At 35.5% G+C, this 23,775-nt stretch overlaps 1 protein-coding gene across 2 annotated transcripts in view; it reads left to right on the top strand.

Moving 5' to 3' along the window:
- The first annotated feature begins 295 nt into the window (after positions 1-295).
- CHM (CHM Rab escort protein) overlaps positions 296-23,775 on the top strand; it is a 77,154-nt gene continuing 53,674 nt past the window's right edge. For both annotated transcript variants that reach the window (XM_085319630.1, XM_085319629.1), the window contains exons 1-3: positions 296-362; positions 11,022-11,088; positions 19,805-19,877. In XM_085319630.1, coding sequence (XP_085175756.1) covers positions 314-362; positions 11,022-11,088; positions 19,805-19,877 — 189 coding nt within the window. In that variant the 5' untranslated portion in view covers positions 296-313. The remainder of the gene's footprint in view (positions 363-11,021; positions 11,089-19,804; positions 19,878-23,775) is intronic.

The following is a 23,775-nucleotide window of genomic DNA, read 5'->3' as shown; positions in this document are numbered from 1 at the left end:
GGCAGATATGCCTATTTTTCATAGAATTTGGGTGGGGCTTGGGGTATTTTGGGGGTTTTTTGGGGTAAAGGATCTAGTGAGGCAGGCAGTGGCTGGGTTCGCAGCCTGCTTCAGAGGCGCCGCGGAGCGCCGGACGCCCATGAGGAGCAGCGGGACGCGGCTGCCGGGCGCCGCTGCCGCCGCTCCCTGCTGCGACGGCCCCGCCGCGGGGACTACAGCTCCCAGCAGCCCCTGCGCGCCGCCGCGGGAAGCCCCGTCCCGCCGCGCGCCCCATTTCCGGCGGCGGGAGCCGCGTGACAGCGCCCTTCCCAAGATGGCGGACAACCTGCCCTCGGAGTTTGATGTGGTGGTGATAGGGACCGGTACGCCGGGGCCGGGGCCGAGAGGGCTGGCGGGGGGCGGCGGCCGGCGGCGGGGCTGCTGGCGGGCAGGGCTGGGGAGCCTGCCTGGGCAGCTGTGTAAGCAGCGCTGCGCCAGTCTCTGGGGAGCTGGCAGCCTGCGCTAGGGTGGCCGTTAGGGCTAAAATGTTGGGGGTTGCTCGTACGCCGAGGTGGCGCAGATGTGCGTGGGGCCTTTGCTAGGACGTGGATCTCCGCATACCGTGGGCCTGTGAGCCAGGAGTCAGGCACACACCTTCTGCCTCTGCACCCCTAAGATCAGGTGCTCCTTTTGTATTTAATAAAGCCTTGCTGGACCCTGCTGCCTTTGGAAACCTTTTTATCTGAAGTATTTTCTGGCTTGTCGAGTTAAAAGATTAATTTTCTGTACTGAAAATAGTTTTGGAAAGCTAAAGTCAATGTGGATTCAATGTATGCAGTGTATGTGGATGTTCCTTTTTTCTCTATTTTCTGTAATACGAGAATGAAGCTCTCATTTTAAAGTTTTTCTCTTRTCTTTGTACTTATATTCTCTTGTATTTGTACTTGCTTACAAATAATCCAAAACTTTCTTTAAGTCTTATCTTTAAAGTATATTACTGAGTGTTTGAGTAAACTGAGAAATCTGTTTGAAAGATTTTGGGTATCAGAGACTTGCCTGTGAACTTCTTGTAAATGCCCATGTTTTATACAGCCTGTACGAATTCATCTTGTTTCCTGTCAAGTGAGTGATGATGGAGATCTTAAACTTCTCACTGAAACACACACCATGACACTGTCACTACAAGACAAATCTTAAAGAATTCCTTCAGAAGTAAGATATTTGCAGCTGTGTATCAAAATTATGTAATTTTCTAATGTTGAAATGCACTCCTGTGAGCCCAGGGTGATAGTGGCTTAGTCCAAATAATTCTTACTAAGTCATTTCGTTCCCCCTCCCCCCCCCCCCAAAAAAAAAAGCCTTGAATTCAGGATTGAGCTCTAGTTTCTAACGTGATCAAAACATACTACTATTTGTAGGTCCCAAAYTTACAATGAAGTCTTGCTGGCCTTGACGGAGACCTCCTAAGGTCTGCTCAGAGTGGTATTCTGAACACAAAAGCAAGACTTCTCTGAATGTTTTTGTTTTCCATGTGAAATCAGGAACTCCTATTTGTTGACTTCGTTACTTTGTGTAATTAAGGTATGTCCTTCAGATTTAAGAATTCTAAAAAGTGATTTGAAATGGAATAAGTGAGTTGTTTTTAGTATATTTGCTATGCTAAATGTTTACCAGGAAGAAGCAGTCRTCTTACAGTGTTGATATAATTGCTCAAAGGACTTAGTCTGGGGATTTGTGAGAAATTATAAAAGCATATTGTCTCCATTTTTGACTTTAAACATAATAAAAATGCAAAATCAAGTTTCYTGAGCGAATTAAGAGATCCCTTCTATGTTCTTAGCCCTGTTGTACACTGTGGAAGCCCTTGTAGTGAACCTGTTGTTTTCATATGCGTTCAAATCTGTGAATGTTTGTATGAGAAGAATGGGAGACAATGAAAGGCTGAATTATCAACCCAACAGGGCAAAATGTAAAAACATTTACATGTCTTTTGTGATCTATGAGGGTAATTCAGTCTTTACTGAATACATATTTATGTATACAGTGATGCATAAAATGATACTGAAAGCTTCATAGAATCAGTTTCAGTGTCAGCCTATTTAACTATCTCTCTACTAAGGAAACCAAAAGGTGAAAATAGTAACTAATAATAGTAGGAGTAGCTATTCTAGCTACTAAGGAAACTAGTGAAGGTGGTATATCTTCAATAGAGCTGATTATAATCATCTAACAGAGAGTTCATGTTTTTATGGTTCTTGTGCAGGAGTAAACCCTATGTGTCTTGCCAAAACTTTCTTCTAGAGATTCTGTAATTTTTGTTAAAGATAGAATGTAGTGGAGCCTGCTGAGGCAGCCCTTTGCTCAGGGATATCACAGGAGCAAAAGGCAGGCCAATTGTTCTGGCAGTGGCAGCCTGCTTTCACATGCTGTCTTTCATGTTCGCTGTTGTGTTGTACTTGCGGGATGTGCGATATCCACGTGTACCTGGCTGCTCGCTGAGAAAAAGAAGTGATGGATGGTAGGATGCCACGAATGGAAGAGTTTATACACTCTTAGCCACACTCTAGTCACCTGACACAGTAAGATCAACAATAAGCTTTGCTGTTGCAAAGGCACTTTTGACTAAACTATCTACACCAGTTAGAGTTGGTCATGTGCCAGCCATCAAGTATGACCTTCCCTTATTTGGAATGAGCTTGTAATGTTAGAGGTTTGATATGTGTGTGTGTTGGGGGGAGAATTTCTCTGAGCTAMGTTCTGTTTCTGAAACACTGCCATTTGGTGATGATGATGTAGATAGGTATTACAGACTGTATTTTTGAGCTGTTGGCTTGCTTTATGGAGTTATATTAGAATTAATTTGAAGTTTTTCAAAATGATCACTAAAATGTAGAAGTTCTGTYTTTTCTGTGCATCCATTTTTACCAATCACATACATAAATGATGACTGATACTGTTGGTTGAATATTTGTTACCTATATAAAATTACACAGTATAAAATGTTACCTCAAAGTAGAACTTTCATTCATTCCTCTCTTCTGGGAAGTGACTTCTGAGGAAATATTTTTGCTGTGTGTTTTAAGCATCTATTTTCTGATGTTATAGCCAGTGTACCTATGGATATTTAATTGTCATGAACACAGACTTTGGAATAACTCTGCTGTTTGTGTTAATGATCTTTTCAAATGTGTAATAGTAGTTGCTTTCTTTTCTACATATGTGGCTTTTTTCTGGTTTWATAATTTTTACATCTGTTAATTTTAGTGATTAGATTGAGTGGTAACATTAGATTTTTTTTTTTTCTTTTCTTATTTCAGGCTCATTTAACTGTTTCCCTGTAGTGAAAATGGAACCTTGTGAAATTTTAGTTATCAGTGCTCCATGTAATGCTTGTGTTAAATTAACACTGTAATATTTCCATGGTAAAAGTAAATTCACTATTGAAGAAAGTACTTTTTCTTATCTCAGATTAAACATTGTTTTGTGAAGGTAATTTTATAGTAAGCTGGTTGTGCACTACAAAAATATTAGTCCTGTTTAATGGCTTTATAGTCCAGTAAAAAAGTTTTTATTAGCATCATGGAAGTTCCATGGAAGCATCTATAGTTTTTAAGAAAATTAGATAATCGTATGATATAAAACTGATGATCGTATCTTAAATTTCCACTGAAAATAATTTGTGAGAGTTAAAAAGAAGAAAGAAAAGGGAAAAACTATTTCAACGTTGTTCTTTGTTTCTGTTCTTTTATATTATAGCATTTAAGTAATCCGTTGCCTTTCTCTGTCTCTCCTAACATCCCCACCATCCTCCCTTTTGAAGACTCGCATAGCCCTGCTTTTTAATATAGTGCTATGATCAAGTTAACCCCTAACCAAGCATAAATGGCTTCATTGAGTATTTCTCTCACAAAATAAATTGTGTACAATATCATTAATCCACAACATAATTTTGGTATTTCTTTGGAATGTGATATTCAATGAATTCTGTTTATCTAACAGTGAGTAGTATCAAGTTTTGGAGGGCTGATGTTATACATGTTTGCTTAAGTGGGTAATAGTCATGCTCATTTAAATAAGTTCATTATTTGTAAACTTTTGTGGGGTCAACTTTCTCAGTAATGGTATAAAAATGCAAGTACATGTCTAAGGACAGAACATTATGACTTCTTTGGTAACTATCTCAAGAGAAAAATACATCTTTTTTTGAGAGAGAATGATATTCAGATCTGGGTTCTTAAAGTCAGTAGCAGGGTTTTTGCCTTTAGACAATTACCATGTAGGAAAATTCATAGGCAAAACATTCACTAATGTTGAATTTATGGCAGAAATCATTTTAAGTGCTAAGATTCGTAATGTGACTGTGCATACTTTTTTATTGATGTGGATAAGGATGCAGAGTTACCCTTAACTTTGCATTTCTTCAGTTGCTTGGATTATATTCAATTTTAATGCTACTTAAACTTGTCTCTGGCATTACAGAAGCCTGTATTAGCTTATGGTGAAGCTGTAAAATAAAGGATTTTACTCTTTAAAAGGTGACTGTATTCACAAGTTTGTCTGCCAGTAACTCTAGTTTTTTTCTAAAAGGAGTTATTCTTTATAAAAGCAGTCACAGTAAATTTTCTAGTTCTATGCAATTTTCCTTCCATTCTGGTCTTCACTGGTTATAAATAACACATGAAATGACTTTCAAGGTAGAAAGCAGGAATCCATTTTGAAATATTCTATAAAATAAAGAGTGATTTATGGATTCATATGATTTTGGCTGAAAGCACTCGGGCTTTGCCAGGTCATCAAAGTCCTGTCAGGGGAATCTATTATTTATTGTTCGATATGCTGGGAGTGGTGCAAGTGCTTTATGTTTATCTCATGTAAGCATAGTGTTAGGGAAATTCATTTATAAATACTAAACAATTTAAATATATATATATCAAGAAAAAATAACCTAAGTATTATAGATGCGAATTATGAAGCTGGAAGTTGGAGATTCTGACTATTTTTTTTTTTAATTAATAGCTCCTTATGTTTTTATTACTGCAAGATATTTAGAATGTGCCTAAAATATTTTCTAACAATTCATAATACATCTGTGTTGAAATTCTGGTTACAGTACTTATAAGTATACAGTCTGCATTTAACGTCAGCAGCTATTTGGACTTGTAGAAGAAAAGCTAGATGGAAAGCCTGCTGAAGAAGTTTCTTTTTTTTTAATCTCAGTAGTCATTGCAGACAAATAGGGTAGCATTGAATTGTAATGTTAATGTTTGTAAGTAGGAGATAGACCCACATAATTACTGCTATTTGCAAATAAATTATTATCTGTCCATGGAAGCATCAGTCAAAATAAACACTGACCCACAGCTTTTTTCTCTCTTCTACCCTCCCCTCTTCTCTCTCTCTCGCTCTTTTTTTTTTTTTTTTTTTTTGATATCCTTCACGTGTAAATGTAGCTTTACCTTCTCACCAGCATTTTTAACCTGACTAAAATTAAGTGGTTGTTTTTTTGGCATGCCTTATATGTCGAACTTCCTCAAATAGCAGAGCTGCTATGACAGCCTTSGAGACTTGGACTCCCACTGGTATCTCAAATGGGATTCTAACCTAGATATTGTGAAATGTCCCTTGCTCTTCTGGTAGGAAAATTCACTGTGTGTAACAATTGGCAACTGGCAGCACCAACTCTTTTAAATCCCCTTTTATGCAATRTTTAAAGAAGTCTGGATAAGGGGCAGGCTATCTTCCTGCAGGGAGACAGAAAAGGAAGTGAAAGATGAAGATGCTAGAAGACTTGGGTCAAAATAAAACTTACTAATGGATATACTTACTGTATTGATCTTTCGGTGTATATGATTTTTGTTTTTATCTGCTGCTATTGATTGTCATGTAAGCTAAAGATCAGACTTTTATRGGTCAAGTATGTGCTAGAGAAATCTGCTTACAAACTCTCTTTATTTAACACAGTTATATTTTTTCCTTGAAGATACTCTGAAGTCTTCTGAATTTCACTTGTTATCTTTTAAACAGTATGGTTCAAGGGGAGCATCAGTATGTCTGCATATACTGATGTACTTATATATATATTTGCATACGTACATAGACACTTYTGTTTGAAAATTATCCTTTATACTGAACAGTAGGCCTCTAGTTGTGAAAAATAAAGCTGCAGTCTTTTTCAAGTAGAATTTTTCCTRTTAAAGTAATATGCTTTTACCTGTAGTTCAGAAAGTGGTCTGCCAAAAGCAGGTAGTAGTTTTAATCTATTACCTTGAGTCAGTTCTTAGACATACCACAAGCAAAACATTTAAGTACAGTACAGTGCAAAAGGACAGTATGTGACTCATATATAATTTTTATGTGAATTTTTAATATAATTAGAATTATATCCTCTTTGTGCTGTTATCTACATCTCATGTACATTTGTTTTTCTCATGTCTTTGTTAATTTTTAATTTTCTGTAACTTTTTTCTTTCTTGGAGTCAAATTCAGAATACACATTCTTATATTGATTTATGATTTTTTTCTCCCTATTCTTATCAGATAGCACTGTTTTGTTTGAGCATAATTTTAGTAACAAGTTAGATACTTAAATTTTTATTTGGAGGGTAAGTGTCTGCTTGGTCTCTTTCCTAAGTAATTCATATTTGCACCAACTATGAGGTTCCATGCTTTTTGTGGTGATGTTCCTCTTCTAGTATGCAGATAGTTATATGAAATTACTAGTGTAGGAAAAGAAACTTTTTACTTTTGGCTGTTTCCTTGATCAGTTACAAGTGCTTATTCTCCTTATGTGCTGTCTTCCGTGTGCCACTACCATATTCAGTAATGCGGAAAGATTTTCTGATATTATTCTGCAATGTGGACATAAAATAAATCAAACCTCTTATTATTTTTAATTAGGTAGTTTTAACACAAATTTATACACAGTAAGTATTTAAATTGTTTACTGGTAAATTATAAAATACCATTTAGGTTCTACGTACAGCARAAAAGTTCTACGAGAATTGTCTAGTGAGCTTCTCCAGAACCAGCTGCTGTTCTCTTCTTAGAAGTTCAGGTACAAGCAAAATTTATTGCAGTTGGTCTGACTCAACAAGATTGCTGTTTTGAAATTGTCTCTATCCTAGCATTCTGAATATATTTCCCTTCAACATTTTGTGTTATGGAAAAGACGCTTGTGATTTATTTATTAGATAGAGCAAAGCAAATTAAACATTTAAACCTTTTTCAATAAGAAGCTTATGTAGTTCAGTAAAAGCATATCAGCTAGATGACAGGAAGATAGTTTTCAGTGAGAAATTCAGGAACTGAGATGCTTCCATGCATATGCAGCTGTTCAGTGTATAAACTGCTTGGGGCAGTTAAGGTATCCATTTAAAATCACTCCAAGAGGTAGTGCATCATTATAGCGTTATGTATGGCTGCTAATTGTAAGAGACACAATATGTAAGTCTGAATATTAATTTTGGATTACGCAGAAATGAATTATAACTTTTATTTAAAAAGCCAACTGATACTAAAAGCTTTGTGCTCAAGAGAAGAACTTTCTAGTTTAGCACTTATCTGCAACTTTCATTTTGGTGGATTGAAACTAAAAGCTCAGTTGACATTTTGATAATTATATAATGCATAGCTAATAATTATTTATACTTATAGTACTCTTGCTATGCAAGAGTATGTTTACTTACAAAATGCATCATTCATGAAATTGAAACTACAGCTGATTTTGCTTCATAGAGGAAATCCAAAAATGCATGTAATCTACCTGATCAGAGCTTATTGGAAACAACCAGACATAGAGGTCTGCAAGGTCTGCAGTGTAACAGCTATTGAGATTAATCTACCTCTTAGGGTTATAAGAAGATTATACTAGACATAGTGCTTAAACAAATGGCAGCAGAAACTAGTGCAATCAGAAGTGGACTCTGTTCTTCATCAAAAGCTTGTGATGAACCAAGTATTTATACTATCCACTTACTGGATCACTTTGTTCTAGTTTGGCAACTGTTTTTGATACAGCCCTGGAATCTCTTGCAGCTTCAAGCAGATAGCTGGAGAGGCAGAAAAATTGGTAGGACTAATTATATTACCAGAGGGCAGATCTCATGATGACTCAGTAATTTGATTAATGATTTCTGTTGCAGTACAATTGTASGGTTTTTGATAGTCTAAAAGGGAATACAGATTCTAGTTGGTCTTGCTGTTCTTTGGTCCTGATTGTTGGAGGAGTAGTCAACTATCTGTTCAAAAAGATTAAACATCATGAGTGGCACGGGTTATAACACTGAATAAGTCCTTCATCCCTTAAGCTAGCAAAACCACAGGCTGACCCCCGAAGAGGGGTGAATGGCAAGAAATTTTAGAGTAATCTTTCATGAAAGAAACAGCTAAGAGTGCCCAGTTTTATTTACTCATTAGACATAAGTGTAACTTCAGAATCAATATTATGCACCTAACCTTTATCCTRCAATCAGCTGAATGCTGCAATAAATCATTATTTTCAAACCAAACTGGGAATGAGAAATTCTGGAATCTGCTCAGGCCTCTTCTTGGGCTCTAAAAGTATTTCAAAGATTGACTGTATTTCAGTTTAAAGTTTTCAGACAACTGTCTGCAAAATGCCAAAGTTCAGAATAGAAAACTGTTGCCAAATAGGAGTAGTATCTAAAGGGAGTATCTTTATCTGCAGTTGAATAATCTGAACAGGACCTATCTGCACAATGCTGTGAGTGTGCTATAGGAGATCGTTCAACTTCATGTGCTAGAGATGCATAGTGCTCTCTCTAATACTTCAAAGTTAGTTAGTTGGTGGGGGTTTTTTGAGAAGAAAGGGACTATTTACAACTATTTTATAACAATCTGTTTACCAGAGCTGCCTTTTCCTCAAAAAGACATGTGAAGTATCCATCATACAATCTAGATCCCATTTTGGAGTAATTTGCATTTGACTCAGCTACCTGCTTTCTGTGTGGTTTTATTTCTGTTGGAGAACAGAATTCAGAAATTGGTGTCCAAGGCACAGTCTTATTTCTTTAGTTTACTGAGTCTGTGTGTCACATAAGAATAAGTGGTGTCTTGCTCCATCAAGTTGTTCTAAGAGCCTTTCCAAAAGCTAAAATGCATGGGCATCACCTTTCTTACACTTTCTTATTCTGTTGCCAGTTGGTACTCGGGGGCCACAGTACCTGTAGAGGCAAAGGATTGCTGAAGAAAATTGATGCCAGCTTTCAAGTGCGAGGAAGCTAATTCAGGGAACAATTTCATCCAAGGTTAATGGAAGAACAGACCTCCAACATTGTATCAATTGGATCAGGCTTAGAGCAATCAGTTATGCCCTAGTAGCTATAACTCCAGTCCTGATCAGCCAGGCAGCACTGGTGATGTTTTACAACATTTTCTCAGTGGCTTTTATCAATAAGGAAGGAGAAACAAGCTTCTCAATTCCATTTCTAGAGTAATATTCTGTGCATCCCAAATGAGGAAAAGAAAATATTTTTCCTWTTTAGGAGCTACAAATAAAATATTAATTGTAGATTCTGTTAAACCAGGTAGTTGATAGATGCAGAGAAATGAAATATAAATGCAAACACTTTTGGAGGATAGCTGAATGAAGAGTTACTTTCACATAAATAAAACTGTGTGCATCSAGGATCTTGTGACAGTCCTGGAGCATGTGGTACAGTTATGTATTTTCTGCTAGTCAGAAGTATGGTTGTCTCTTCATAAGTTGTTTTTTGAGTTCTTTCTTGAAAGACTCAGCTTTTAAGTGAAGTTTTATCAGAGGCTTTTCAAATCAAATGCAAGGCATAGGCCTTTACCACTCATAATAATTACTCATTTAGGCGCTCTTCCTCCAAAGGCTAGTCGAGCTCTTTGTTCTAGTTACATTTTAATGTGTCACCATTTCTTCTGTCAAAAATTACATCTGCATTTTAAGTAGCATATACAACATACACRTCTTATCCACAGATAGATGATACTAGTAGTGGCTTTTAATGCTAGAAGTACTTTTAGTTCAGTGGTGAATCTGTCCATTTACAGTTTGTAAAATGGTTTCACATTGTCGGAAGATGACCTGTTCTAAATATAAGATACAATTACTAAATTGAATGTGCTGATTTTTGAAGTCCTTGGGGTTGTGTGAAGGCTTCTGGCTTCCTAAACTGGTGTAAGTAACCAATTAACATACACTGCAGGTGTGTGTTTTAAAGCTCTGAAACAGGGTGATCAGAATACCTTGTGATTATATTGCAGAGCAGAAAACTTCTGATGTCATCAGCAGTGGACTTCAAAGTGGGTTCAAAGTAGCCGCTTTCTGATATTTAATATTTTTCCTGCCAAGAACATCACGTCCCACCGCTTTGAAGTGACTGTTACCTATAGACCTGTCTGGACTGTGGAATGCATGTCCCTGGAACTGATACAATTGTTCTTCCCATTTGCCTCTGAGATTAATTCTATAATACAAATATCAATGTGGAAGCAATATGTACTATTGCAGTGTCTTCTGTTTTATCAGTTAAGAAAGTGATTTTTGGTTTTTCTTTTTAATCTGTCAAAATAGTAACTGCTAAAAATGGAATTGACAACTGCAAACCAACCCTCTGCTTCACATCAAAGGGAGAGCAGGAATGGGCAAGGATAAAGATAGAGAGGTTAACTTTKTTGTGTTGATGGTAGTCTTGCCTTTTCCTGCTTAAAGAGACTGTGAAACTGTGATTGCATGTATTTAGATCCTGCTAGATGTTTTCTAGACTGCTTTCCAGGTTCTAGGATTAATAAAGCTAGCTAAACCATTTGAAATGATTTTTTTTTCTTTGTCTGTAGGAGTGTTAAATTGTACTTAATATCCCATTAAAGTGTAAGAGCTTCTTATTCTTTATAAGTAGTAAATAATCATTCAGTAACCTTTAACATATTGCATTATGTATTTCTTTTCTTTGAGTTGCCTGTTACTGACTTAACAAATGAAATAAAATCAAAGTTAATATATCTTAGTGTACTGAATTTTAACTGAATTTTAAAACTTGCATATGTCCTTTCAGGTTTGCCTGAATCTATTATTGCAGCTGCATGTTCCAGAAGTGGCCAGAGAGTTCTTCATGTTGATTCGTAAGTTATTCCAACAATATTCCTTCTTAGGAGTTGAAGTGGTTAGGAATATATCTGTCTGCATCACTGCACCTTTCAGAACATACTTGTGTTCTGTGTTCATCTGCCATCAAGCTCTTGTAAGTTTATGTGTGCACCTTATTTTTAGGGTGTTATTCTTATCCGTAAGAACAGATGGAGGGCAATTCCAGGCAATTTTTGAGTGTTAGCCACTAATTTGGGACATCACTGTGCTCAAGGGTGTTCCTTCTTTCATACAGATAAGAATGGTTACAGGTTCAGTGCTCTTTGCTATGGTTTCTGACAATAATTATCCCATTCAGTTTGTGTGGGAATTTTTAACTGAGATATTTGTTTATCATTTRTTCTAATGATAAAATGTTTAACCAGCATCCCATTTTTATTAGTTCTCAATGCATAGAGAAGTTGTTAAAATTATTTTTGCATTTTAATGGATTATCATTAAATATTTGGCTGATCAGTCAGGAGATGAACAGAGCACTATTCTTCGTTTGCTGTCATCTGTATGTCCCAAGCTAAATCAGTTTGCAGAATACCAGGGAAATCAGCTGATTCAAAAGTACTCCTTTTGCACTTTGAAATAAAAATGTTTGCTGCACCACTCAGTGTATCTCATTGCACCCTTTTAAGAGATTAATATTTCACTTTACTTTTCTTTACCAACTAACCGAAGTTGTTATAACAACAATCTTTATATATAAACTTTGTAACTATACACCATGATGCACAAATTCAGGGTATTTGTTGGCTCTCAGCATATTTGTATACCTACTCAGCAAAATTTGGTAACAGAACTGCAGTTAGAACTTTAGCTTCTGAGGTAAGTTTGAGATCAAATTCTGGAGCATCAGCAGGTTAAACTAAATTCTTAAAATTTCTATCTCTCATCTACCACTTAAGGCTCCTCTTAACTCTTTGAGACTATCTTGATCACTACTAAGTAGCTTTTGAGGCTGCTTTACTGTCTTGGGTTTCTCTAGAAGATACCARTGCGATATATTTCATAAAATTTCTGTGCTAGATACCTGGACTGTGTCTTCTGTAGTTCATTATGTGAGATCAAAGTGAGRTTATACAGATTTTTTTTTCCAGTGCCTCTGATCTTGATCACAGTTGACTGCTGTCCCCTTGCTATTTTTTCAGTCTAATTATTAGTTCATATAATACAATTGGCTAGACTACTACAGTTTTGGTAGGGAGTCATAAGAAGGAGGACTGCCTAAGCAGCTCTGTGGCTGAATGCTGTCATAATCTGAGATGCATCATAAACATCTACAGTTAAGCAGATTTCTGCATTAGAGCTCAGCTGTGGTAAATACTTGTACATACAACCAAACTGAATAATCCAGTGAAGTTTAGTATCAAATGAGGGAAAAAGAAGACTCATATTTAACTGTAAAATCATAACTCTGTTATTAACCAGTAACATGTAAATAAACAGTCCATGTGGAGACTGATTTCAGGCAGCCTGTTAGCTCCTTTCTAGTTGATACTTGCAGGTTTTAGGCAAAGAAGGAGCAACAGGTGATTTTGAAATGGTTGTAGCAGGAATGGTGCGTAGTCTGATTGTTAGTCTTTTTTGCCATAAATTACAAGATTGGCTTAGTGTTTTATTTTTAAATCGTATTTTTGAATTCTTGCCTTTCTGTGCACATTCCTGTGACATGCACCTGTGTATCCAGCACCCACGTTTAGAGACTTCTGCTGTAGCCAGTATACACGTTTTCAGTTTTTCCTGTGTTTTAAGCCAAAAGCTTAAAAGATATGTGCTTCCTGCTGCTCAGTTTTTCTGAACTACATTAGTTCAAGATTAAGCTTCTGCAATCTGTTTTGCGTACAGCCCTTCAAAGGCCCCATCAGTTTTTAGTGTATTTCTAAATTCAGTTCCTTCACAAGTTCAAAACTTGCAAGACTAGCTCACTGAAATACGATTTGCAGTTGCTAAGTTGGCTGTTGACTTTCCGTATAAACCTCTGGCTGCCTGTCCTGGACTGAAGTGAGGACAGGTGGTGCACTTCAGAACAAGAAGAGAGAGTTTGGATTAAGAACTCATCTTAATGAGTCTTCAGTGTCCATAGACTAAACTCTCAGAAAGAAGTCCTTAAATGGGTTAATGTTCTAGTATTTCACTTCACGAATGGGTGGTACACAACAAGCTCTTACTTGATGCTCCATATTTAAGATAAGCAATGATTCAGTTGAAACAAAGACTRCTTTCAAGATTGTTAAAAGCATTGTGCACAACTATAAAGCTGTGTTGAATTCATTGGATTTTAAACTTAATGCATATATTACCAATAAGTTGCTTTGTTTTTACTAAATGAACAACTTTTTGTTATTTCAGTTTTTCATATCCGTTGTTTGTAAAAATCTGTAGTAACAGTTAGTTACTGGAACTTTGATTTGTTTTATCCACGCCTATTTTCAGCTATGATGAAGAATCCTTCAGATCAACAGGCAATTAGAGCTGTGGAATTCAGATTTTGTTTATTACTGTTTTCACTTAAATACGTTCATTTACATTCACACATGCTTTTATTTTTGTGATGATAATGAAGGTTTCCACATTTGATTCCTTTCTCCTGTGGAGTTATTTTCCAAGTCTTGTGCAGGCAATAAGCTTTTTAAGTCAGGGAAAGGTATTTTTAACAGAGATTTTCTTCACTTATATTAGTAGTTGCTGTTTTAATTGGTGTATGTGCTCACTGATTTGTAGTCTACAAACCATATCTTGGCAAAAAATGAAAATGTTTATACTGTACAAAACCTCCCATAAATAGGCAAACATTTCAGTTGCCATCTGCTCTTTTTTGTTAAAGTAAGTTAGTATTCTTGGAAAAAAAAAACTAGCACTGATGTCATTGGAATTTTAAATAAAAAATTGAATCTCTGGCAAGCTTCCTAAGACTGTCTGAACTAAATTGTATTTATTATATTAATTTCCAGATTAATTTTCAAATTTAATTTTACTAAGGTAGCAGAATAATTGAAATTTGGTTAACAAAACCCCTCAATCTGCTGTTATTCAGATGACTGTTTTTTTTAAACGAAACTATATTGTTCCCTTTCTGAAAGAACATGAGCTTAATTGCATAAGACAGGTTTGAGATTACTAAAATACTTTTCTGTGTTAGCTGTACTATTTTGATTAATTTCTCTATTTTATTCTTTACAAATATCTGAGTTAAGTTAGATATAAGCTGTGGAAAATGCATGTGGATAAAGTCTATATATGGTTTTCTTGCACTCATTATCTTGGGTAGATCATTTTATTTCTTTTAATCTCCAACTATGTTTGCATTTATCATAATATACWGCATAGGTGATTATGGTAGAGAGTTTTGAAGTGGCCTATTATAAAATAGAGCATTCTAGGTTTGATTTATAAACACTGTCCAAGCATCACCATCAACAGTAGCTTATCTTATTCAAAACAGTCACTTCACTGCAGTGTTGCCATAAATTCCTGTAGATGGATTTTAAACTAAAGTTAGCTTCTGCCAAATAGTAATTGAAGAAGCTCTATTTCTCTTTGCCAGCTATCCATCTCAATAAATGTAAAATCTGTGGTTCTTTTCAGAGAGCTACATTTACTGTAGATATTAATGAGTTGTTGACATGTGAAATTTCAAGGATAGATGTTAAGTGATTTAGAAAAGTAATTTGCAATTTAAAATGTGGAGATCAGCACTTAGTTTAAAGTAGAAGTTACTAAAGGAGGGTAGATTAAGACTAGAAGTTGATTACTTTAAGTGAATGTACCTCCCATAGTAATTGTCCATATGCATGGGACTTTCTCCTGATGATTTGATGCCTATTTACGATCCTCTGCTTATTATTTTCTTGTAATTATGTATATTCAAGGATGGTGAGTGAACAAAATGTAGCTAAGTACAGTTCCCCTCTAATCCTCTGTATGTATTTGATTTTCAGTATCTAGAATACAGCATTTGTAGAGTATAGTTGTATTGCATACATCCTTTCTCACTGACTGACTTCTCTGTCCATGTAGAGTTTAATTCAAAGACATAGAAGGAGTGTCAAGATGCAGGATTTAACTCCTCTTCTGTGCCCAGTTCACTCTGCCTGCTTCTTATGTCCCTTTGCTTCTTGTCACCTCTGATCTGTCTTACTCTTTGACCTTGCATAGCGTGTAGAGTACTTGGTGTCCCTCGTGTCCAGGATTCTRTTTGTTTTATGTGAGCATCCAAAAGCTTCCTGGGCACCCACACACACTTGTTATCTGCTTTTGTAGTGCATTCCACATCTTGCTATGTCTATCTCTTTTCAGAACTTACAATACAGCCTGTGTCTTTGTGTGTCCTTCTTTTTCGATCCTTAACTTCTGTAAAGGGAGATACCTGTGTAAGCAGAGTAACCAGAGAAGGAACGGGATGCTTCTTAAAGCAAGTCAGTTCCTTCCATGAAAAATAAAGGAATTGTTTAAAAAAGTCCTAATTCAGGTATCTTTTGACCTTGTTTGAAAAAGCTGTTTTAATGTTGTTTAAGGATACAAACTCATATCCAGGGTGTTACAGTGTAAAACTTTCAGTCTCAACTGTCTGTGATAATTGCCCTTGATCCCATGATATAATGTGATATTAGTGACTGCAACCACTACCCCTTTTGTTGAACTGAAAAGATATCAAGAGAGTTTGCATTAAACATTTTCTTTTAAAAACCAAGGAGACTTGTTAGTCTGCTTCTTATTCTCTAAGATGTGGTTACAAAGACAGAATGGGAATTTCTAATAAATGTGAGAGTGTACTTAGTACCTGGGATTTTATGGGTTTAAAATAGAAGTCGTTCTATGTTCAGATCCTTAAAATCGATGTGGCAGTAACTCTCTTTGCAAAAGACAGATACTCTGATGGTAGGAGACTTTTTTCTGAAAGATCAAATGCAGGACAGACACATACAGGCAGCTCTTGGGAGCAATCATGAAGCATCAGCAGCTTCTTTTCAGACTTCACCAGCTTTGACTGTTTTACCATGGCTATTATGACATGGCATTCAGAAGGGCAATCGTCTTAACAGACATAGTCCATGAAAGAGTCTTTCTGCTCTTGTTTCTGTCTTACTTGTGTATCTCATGCTTTCTTAAGTGTTCAATTTCTCAAATTGCTGTCTATCTTCAAAAGGAAATACTGGATATTCTCTTGGTTCTTCTGGCGTGAAGTCTAAGAATGTTAATTAGTTTGAACCAGTTTGCAATTTCAGTGTGTTCTGGAATGGGGTTTGCTAATTCTTCCAGAGTGTTTGTAGGAAAAAAGATGTTAGCAACTGAGAAGAAATACATAAAATAATGTAGGAGAAGAGAAATTTAAGTTTTTTCCAGAGAAAACTGGGCTGGATTTCCAAAACGTCACAAAAACTTCTTAGGTTATTCTGCTGTTAATTTTGAACTAAAAATTCAGGATTTGAAAAATCTGAACTAAAAGCAGCAGTACTTAAATTCACACGAAACTGCAAGTGATAGAAGAGAAATTTTGAGTAAAAAGCATCTAGGCAACAATATATTTTAGAAATAGAAAAATGTTGTGTCTTATGTAACCTGATACAAAAATGATTTTTTTAGCTATGCTCTTACAGCTTCAAATGGATGCTGAAATAATAGCATATTTTCAATATTTCATCTTGTCTAGAGGATAATTGAATTGTAGCTCTAAAAAAAAGAAGGAAAAAATACGTATCTTTGTAGTTTGCCAGTGTATCAAGAGAAGGGAGGAGCTCAGTTCTCAAGATTGAGACAATATTTTATCCATAATTATTAGACTTTGATCTTGCCCATTACTTTTTGCAATTCCTTATTTTGTTGCTTTTTAAGAATAATTATAATAAAAAAGATGTACTCGGTTGCAAAGGACTCCTAATTTTAAAAATAATAGCCTGCACATTTTCAGATTTCCCCATCAAGATTATTATTAAAAACTCTGCTGTTTATCATAGGATGAGATTGGATCAGTAATCATATCTGATCTTCATTCTGCCAGTAGCGTTTTCAGGTAGGAAAATTAAGCAGTTCTGAGTCATCATGTAATGCAAGGTAAATAACTAATTACAAATCTCCTAGCCAAAAAAAAACCCAAAATCTGGAAATTGATGCTTACAGAGAAGATTAATATTAGAGGTTGTGTAGCATAACTTTGGAAAGAAACTCATATTCCAGAGGAGAGGAAAGAGCTGTGATTCATTTTCCATTTGAGGAAGACTATTATCTCCGAATTGATTGAGCTTCAGGATGACATTATAGAGTGCTGTGTTGCAAAGCCTGATTCACATCAATAGCAGCTGAAAACAAAAGCAATTTCAAAGAAAAATCCACCTGATGAACAGAGGAATGTTTACGTTATAGATGTCTTGACATCTTCACAGAAAGTTTCGTAACTTTACTTGTGATTTAATATAGTTGTTTCTCTTACTCAAAGTTTATTAAATTTAAATATTCCAAATATGCATAAATTTATATTGGTATAGGTTCAAGAAACCCAGTGCTAATTTTATGCAGATTTTCTCTGCGATTTCTGTGATCAATGGCCTTGCTTGCTCTGACAGGCAGATTGTATTCCATATTCAAGGAAACTTGCAACTAAAGCAGCAGATTCTCTTAAAGTAAATCTTGGTGGCTGCATTTTTTCAGAATTCCCAGAAGTGGCAGGTAGTTTATGGATATTGAGCTTTTTGTTAAGTGAAATCTCAAGAAGGAACAAGAAATTAACTTGTTCCATTGAACATTAAAGCAAAGCTGGTGATAGTAATTGTATAGAACAAAGATTCCTGTCAATTGCTTTTATACAGCCTGAAATCTGGCAGAATTGGGGATTCAGTAATATATTTAATTCTTGCTGCATTGTATTTTAAGTGRTACCAAATACACGTTTTAAACTTCATTTATATCATTCATATAATGAGGTAGATATTAACTCCTTTTCATAGACTGCGTTTCTGATTGGTAAGAGATTTACAGATGAATCTCTTCTACTTAGATTGGACAAATTATTGGATAAACTACATGGATTTTCTTAAACTATAGGCCCTGACCTCCCAGACCATGGCCTTAAATACTGTATTCTGTTTTTGAAGCCACCTTTATTCAGTGAATGCTGGATTTTGTCGTCTTTGCAAAAGATGTTCTATTTATGTTCCTTACTGTTGCCTTGCAGTAGCTGAAAGACTTTTTTAGGTCAATATCTAGTCATGAACAATTAAGGATTGTTTGGCAGACATCTGTCTTTCATATGCTAAGTAAGCAACATAGAGCATCAYCCCCTGGTACTGTAAAGGGACTGACACTCTTAATGAAGCCTTTGTCAGTGCATATAACCCTTGTCAAAAACATCCTATCTTAAACCTGAATTTATTTTCTTCTTGATTGCACTTATCTCCACAATTCAAAAATGGAGGAGGTTATGAGGAGATTTTAAGTTTGTTGAATTTATCTTTGCATTATTCTGTAAAACACAAAACTCATCTTGCTTCTTAAACTTTTTTTTAGTGTGTACAGTAAGATTAAATATACATTCAGTATTTTGTATCCTTCATTTTTCTGAAATACTAGCATAATTTAGTGAATTGAGATTCAAGCTAAATCCTGAAGTAGCTTTTTTTTTTTATTATTTTGCAAAGGCTAGTGTTTTTTTAATGTAATTGTTTTATTATTTTTCCTATCACAGCTACTAAATATTTAAGAGCTGGTATTTGTGATAACACATGCTAATTCATTCAGCTGATGTCTAGGAAAATATTGATAGAAATTTTAAAAAGCAGAGACCATTTCTTTGAACAGCGTAACTATTAATTTTCTGTGATTTTAAACAATTAAAAATTTCAAGGCAGAAGGTTGTAAATACACACCGAAAAGTACTCAAGAAGATAAGATTGTTTTGTACAAGTCAGTTCCTTTGGCTCCACCTACAGTATATGCGGTTTAGAAATGATTTTGCCAGGAGATTTAAACAGTCCATAGTTAGTATAATAATTGTTCTGTCAGCAATAGATGAGTAATGGAAACTTCATTTCTTTTTGACCTAATGGATAAGAGAAGTGTGGATTCTACTGTCTGGACCCATRCTCAGTTTGCAGAAGCATCCCTACTTCATGGGGAAGATTATGGGATTCCATAACCATATCTACTTCAGGGAATGCTGTTAGTTAGGAGGTGGCACATGATGTAATGTTTCCAATTTTTGTATTAGCCTCAGTCAGAAGTAGTATAGCCGTGTTAATGTGACAAATCTATTAGGTCATGCCAGGACCTGAAACTCTTATGTGGTGTGATATAGACACAAAAAAACTTACCTCATGTACATATTTGAGTTACAGAGGTGTAGTGTCAGTCTTGGACAAGAAGTAGTTATATATATCCATATTTTTCTGTTCCTCACGGAATCCAGTATGCTTTTTCTCAGCATTTTATGAATACATTTTATTCTCTGGATAACTAATCTACAGGTGTAAAGGATAGACTATAGTTTATTTGGTCAAAAATGACCRAAATCTCATTACCATCCTGTGAATGAAAATGGGAATTTTACATCTGATTAACATTTTTGAAATACTTTATTCCACCACCTTACATGTTATGTGCATGTAAAATCTGTCATGGAAAACCTGTGGGCTTTTATTTTCTTTTTAAATCTGAGAAAAGTTTTTAAGTTTTTGTTCATTAAGTTTCATTGTTGTCTTTTCTTTCCAGAAAAAATTACTATGGCGGAAACTGGGCCAGCTTTAGCTTTTCAGGATTATTGTCTTGGATTAAAGAAAACCAGGTAAAAATTTCCCAAATTGCTACTTTTAATATTCTTTAACATGAAAGGTTATGTTGAAAAACAAAAGGGCAAGAGGCTATTTATTATTCCTTGGAAACCATCTATTGGATAAATACTGAGACAAGAGTGGAACCACTGTATGTTTGTTTCATTTTTGCATTATTGAAAACTATCTATTTGATGACTAAATGAGACCAGATAGCCCTATATTTGATATAATTTTAAAGGACTTTTGACATACCGAGATTTATCATGCATGTTTTTAAGCATTTTGTTACAATTTGGCTATAGTTATTAATTTCATTTTATACTTTAATAGTTTGTTTCCTCTGAAGTTCTCAAAGCACTTCATTGGTACAATGTGTTAAGCCTCAAATAATCCTAATAATGTTTCTATCTAATATTAGTCCTGTTAGTTTAGAAGTAGGGAGCTTTTGAGTACACTGGTTAAGTGTAACACATGAAGTTTTACAAGAATTTTTCCACTAGAGATGAGTACAACATACATCTCCTGTAGTGACATCTCTATTAGAGAATTTAGTAATTCTCTATTAGACTGGTAAGAAGGGAATGATACTTCCTTATGCAGTTTGTAGGGAAAATACATAATTTAAAAAAATAAAAATTCAGTTAATACTGGTTATGTGTATAATTCATTGCAAGACAGATTGCCACAATGTTTTTTTCTCTTTTGGTAATTTGACAGATCAGATAGGTTTCTATTTAATAGCTTTACTGGTTCAGACTCATCCATCTATCTTAGAGTTTTGTCTGCCATTCTGGTCATAGGCAGAGGAAAGAGTAAAAACTGGGCAAACAAATGGTACCCCTTGGTCATTCATTTTTTTGAAAGCTGTTCCATAGCTTTGATCATCCTTTTTACCCTTCTCTGAAACTTTTCCAGTTCCAGAAGTGGTTCCAATTCTCCTGCAGAGCTGAAGGAGGCAGAATTGCACAAATTGCATAACTCAGCATGGGGGAAAAAAGCATGGCTTTACATAGTGACATAAATGGTTTCTTGTTTTAATCTCTATTCTTTCTGTTCTCTATTCCTTCTGTCTGTCTCCTTCAGCTCTTTTTTTTTTTTTTGACTGCTACCAAGCACAGAGCTATTTTCATGAAACTATCTGTCATAACAGCAAAACCTAACTCTTAACTGTTAATGGTCAATATAGCCCATCATATCATATGTGACCCTAGGATTATTTTTGTCCATGTGCRTCACTACATTTGTCTATGCTGAGTTTCATCTGTAGCTTTATTGCTGAGGATTGTGTCTTATAAGGCCTTTCTCCGTTCTTTATGATCCGTCTTTGTCCTAACTACCCAGAATAATTTTGTATTATCAGTAAACGGTGTCTCGCTATTTTCTCCTTTTTCCATTTATAAGCAAATTTACCAGTAAGATAAGCACCAGGGCCACAGCAGAGCCTTGAGGAACTCTGCTCATTCTATTCCTTCCAATGCAAGAACTGACCATTTACTGCTATTCTCCATTTCTTGTGTTTTAACTGGGTAGTCATTTCAAGACCTTCCCTCATGGGGAAGACCATCCCTCAGGGATATTTGTTTTCCTTAAAAGCCCTTGGTGATGGACCCTGTTGAAAGCTTTTTGGAAATCCCAGTGGACTTTATTGTCTATGTGCATGTTTGTTCACTTTTGAAAGAATTCAGAGAATTTTAAAGACAGAACTTTGCCTACAGAAAACAAGTTGATTCATTTCAAATAGATCTTATTTATGGAGGTGTCTGCTAATCCTTTTCACTGTTTTAGTTTCTGCTAATTTGTTAAGTGCAGATACAGGCTAATAGGCATATAGTCCTCTGGATTCCTCCAAAATCATTTTTAAAGAATGGCATCTTGTTTGCTATTGTCCAGTCTTTAGCTACCAAAAAGTTTTGAATGAAAGGTTACACATACAGTAAGTAATTTAGGTATTTCTTTCATGTGCTGTGGTAGAAATTTTAGGCCAACACTATCTATTTTGGAGATTTATTGGTGTTCACTTCATATACTTTACTGTAAACTCCTCTACCTTTACTCCATTTCAGACAGTCCACTTTTCATGTTCTTTCCTTTCCCATCACACCATTCCAAGAAAACAGAAATGGTATGGAAATCTCTCAGGTGCACTCAATGGCTGAAGTAATCACCAGTGGAAAAACTAATCATTGTAGTTTTGTCTTGTGTAAGTGCTCCCATTCGGTGCTTATAGTCAGCCCTGTATCCTGTTATGGTATTTGCTCAACAGGGGTAGAAGTCATACAGTCCAGCTGTATTTCCCATCTTTATATTATAGTTGGTTCTTCAATCTTGGTTAATAGTGGTTATTAATGTATTAGTGTATATATTAATGTATAATTCTTCCTGCTTAAGTTTAGAATTTCAATCTGTGTTGATTCAGTGGTACTTGCAGAGTGTCCTGATGCTTTTTAATGTACTGCACTACTGTGTTTCTGGTACTGTTCACTCTTTTACATTTTGTATCCTACTACTAGCGTAGGATTGATTCTTGCTTCCTCTGATACACTTGGTTTATTAATGTTTTTATCTAAGACCAAATGTTCTAGTGCTTAATCATATTTGGGGTTCTTGCATTTATGCAGAAGCAAGCGTACCATTGTTTTGATTCCTTTCCTAGCCCCTTCTTTAAAGGGTAATGTGGTCTTTTCTAATCCCTTTTCCATTATTTTCTTTGATTTTTACATTGCTGTCTCTGATGTTTCAGTCTCTTGGTTTTTTGTTGTGTGCTTTCAACTAAGTCTCTCAGGTTAGTTATTGGATCCTCAGTGAAATGTCTTGTAATCAAGACAAAAAGGTTAATGTTGATAGTGTATATGTTGACGACCAAAGTTTATCTAACTTGTGACGGTCCACTAGAAATCTTTTGAAGAGGGTACTTACTTAGGACGACAAGCATTTGGAGTATGTTAGCAAGTAAATGTGACTAAATGCTATATTGCTGGTATTATTTATGGAAGTGCTAGGAGCCTGTCGGTTTATAAAGGCTGGAATTTTATTCAGCTGAGTTCATCTTTCATACCTACTTACTACATAGGGTTACCTTCTGGCATAATCAGTAGAGCTGATCTATAGCAGAAAATGTTCTCAGTGTCTGCCATTTCTAAGTGCTCTGTTTAATTTCTGGCTTTCTGACTACCTTTTGACTCGAGCAGTCTTGTTTATTTTTGATAAGAGAAATTGGTGAAGTTGTATCTCCCTTCTAATTCAGTCCTGTTTGCTTGCAAAAAGTATATACAATTCAATTACTGAATACTGAAACAATCAAATAGGAGATAATTTTCTTTGCTTACAGTTGGAAGTTTCTTGCCAGCCAGACTCAACTTAGCAAATAGCCAGAAGAGATTTTTGAGAAAAGAATAAGAAGTCTCTGTACCTTTCCTTTCTACTTCTGTTTTATGTCCTGCTGTGGAGAACTGTACTTGCCTCTCCGAGAATATGTGGTTACCTTTTTTGTATTTATTYAACAGAGTGAGCTATCAGTCTGCAAAGTTCAAACGTCTGTGTATGGCCAGTGTTTTAGGAAGTAGCTTCTGAAATCTTGTGTCTTATTCCATAAACCAGATTAAAATTTTCCTGGCATATCATTGTTGAGATATTGCCAGCACAATTCAAGTGTAAAAATGCTTAGTCTAAATTCAGTCTACTTAAGTTGCCATATGCTTTTCAGTAAGTACTTCTGATATTGCAATACTCTAATTAGAATAAAAATTTATCATGTGATCCTGAGAAAGAATTGTAAGAGGAAATAAATCCTGCATTAAAGCTTTCTATAGCAATGAAAAAGAATAGTCTGTCTAAAGGGATTTGGGCATCCATTCAAAGTGGTAATGTTACTTCAGTTAAAGCACTGGTAGGGGCTTTTGCTGCATTTAA

Source organism: Rhea americana, unplaced genomic scaffold (genome assembly GCF_003343005.1).
Source record: "Rhea americana isolate MKP2758 unplaced genomic scaffold, rheAme1 scaffold_6, whole genome shotgun sequence".
NCBI classification, from domain to species: domain Eukaryota; kingdom Metazoa; phylum Chordata; class Aves; order Rheiformes; family Rheidae; genus Rhea; species Rhea americana.
This window is presented reverse-complemented; position numbering and strand designations above follow the sequence as displayed.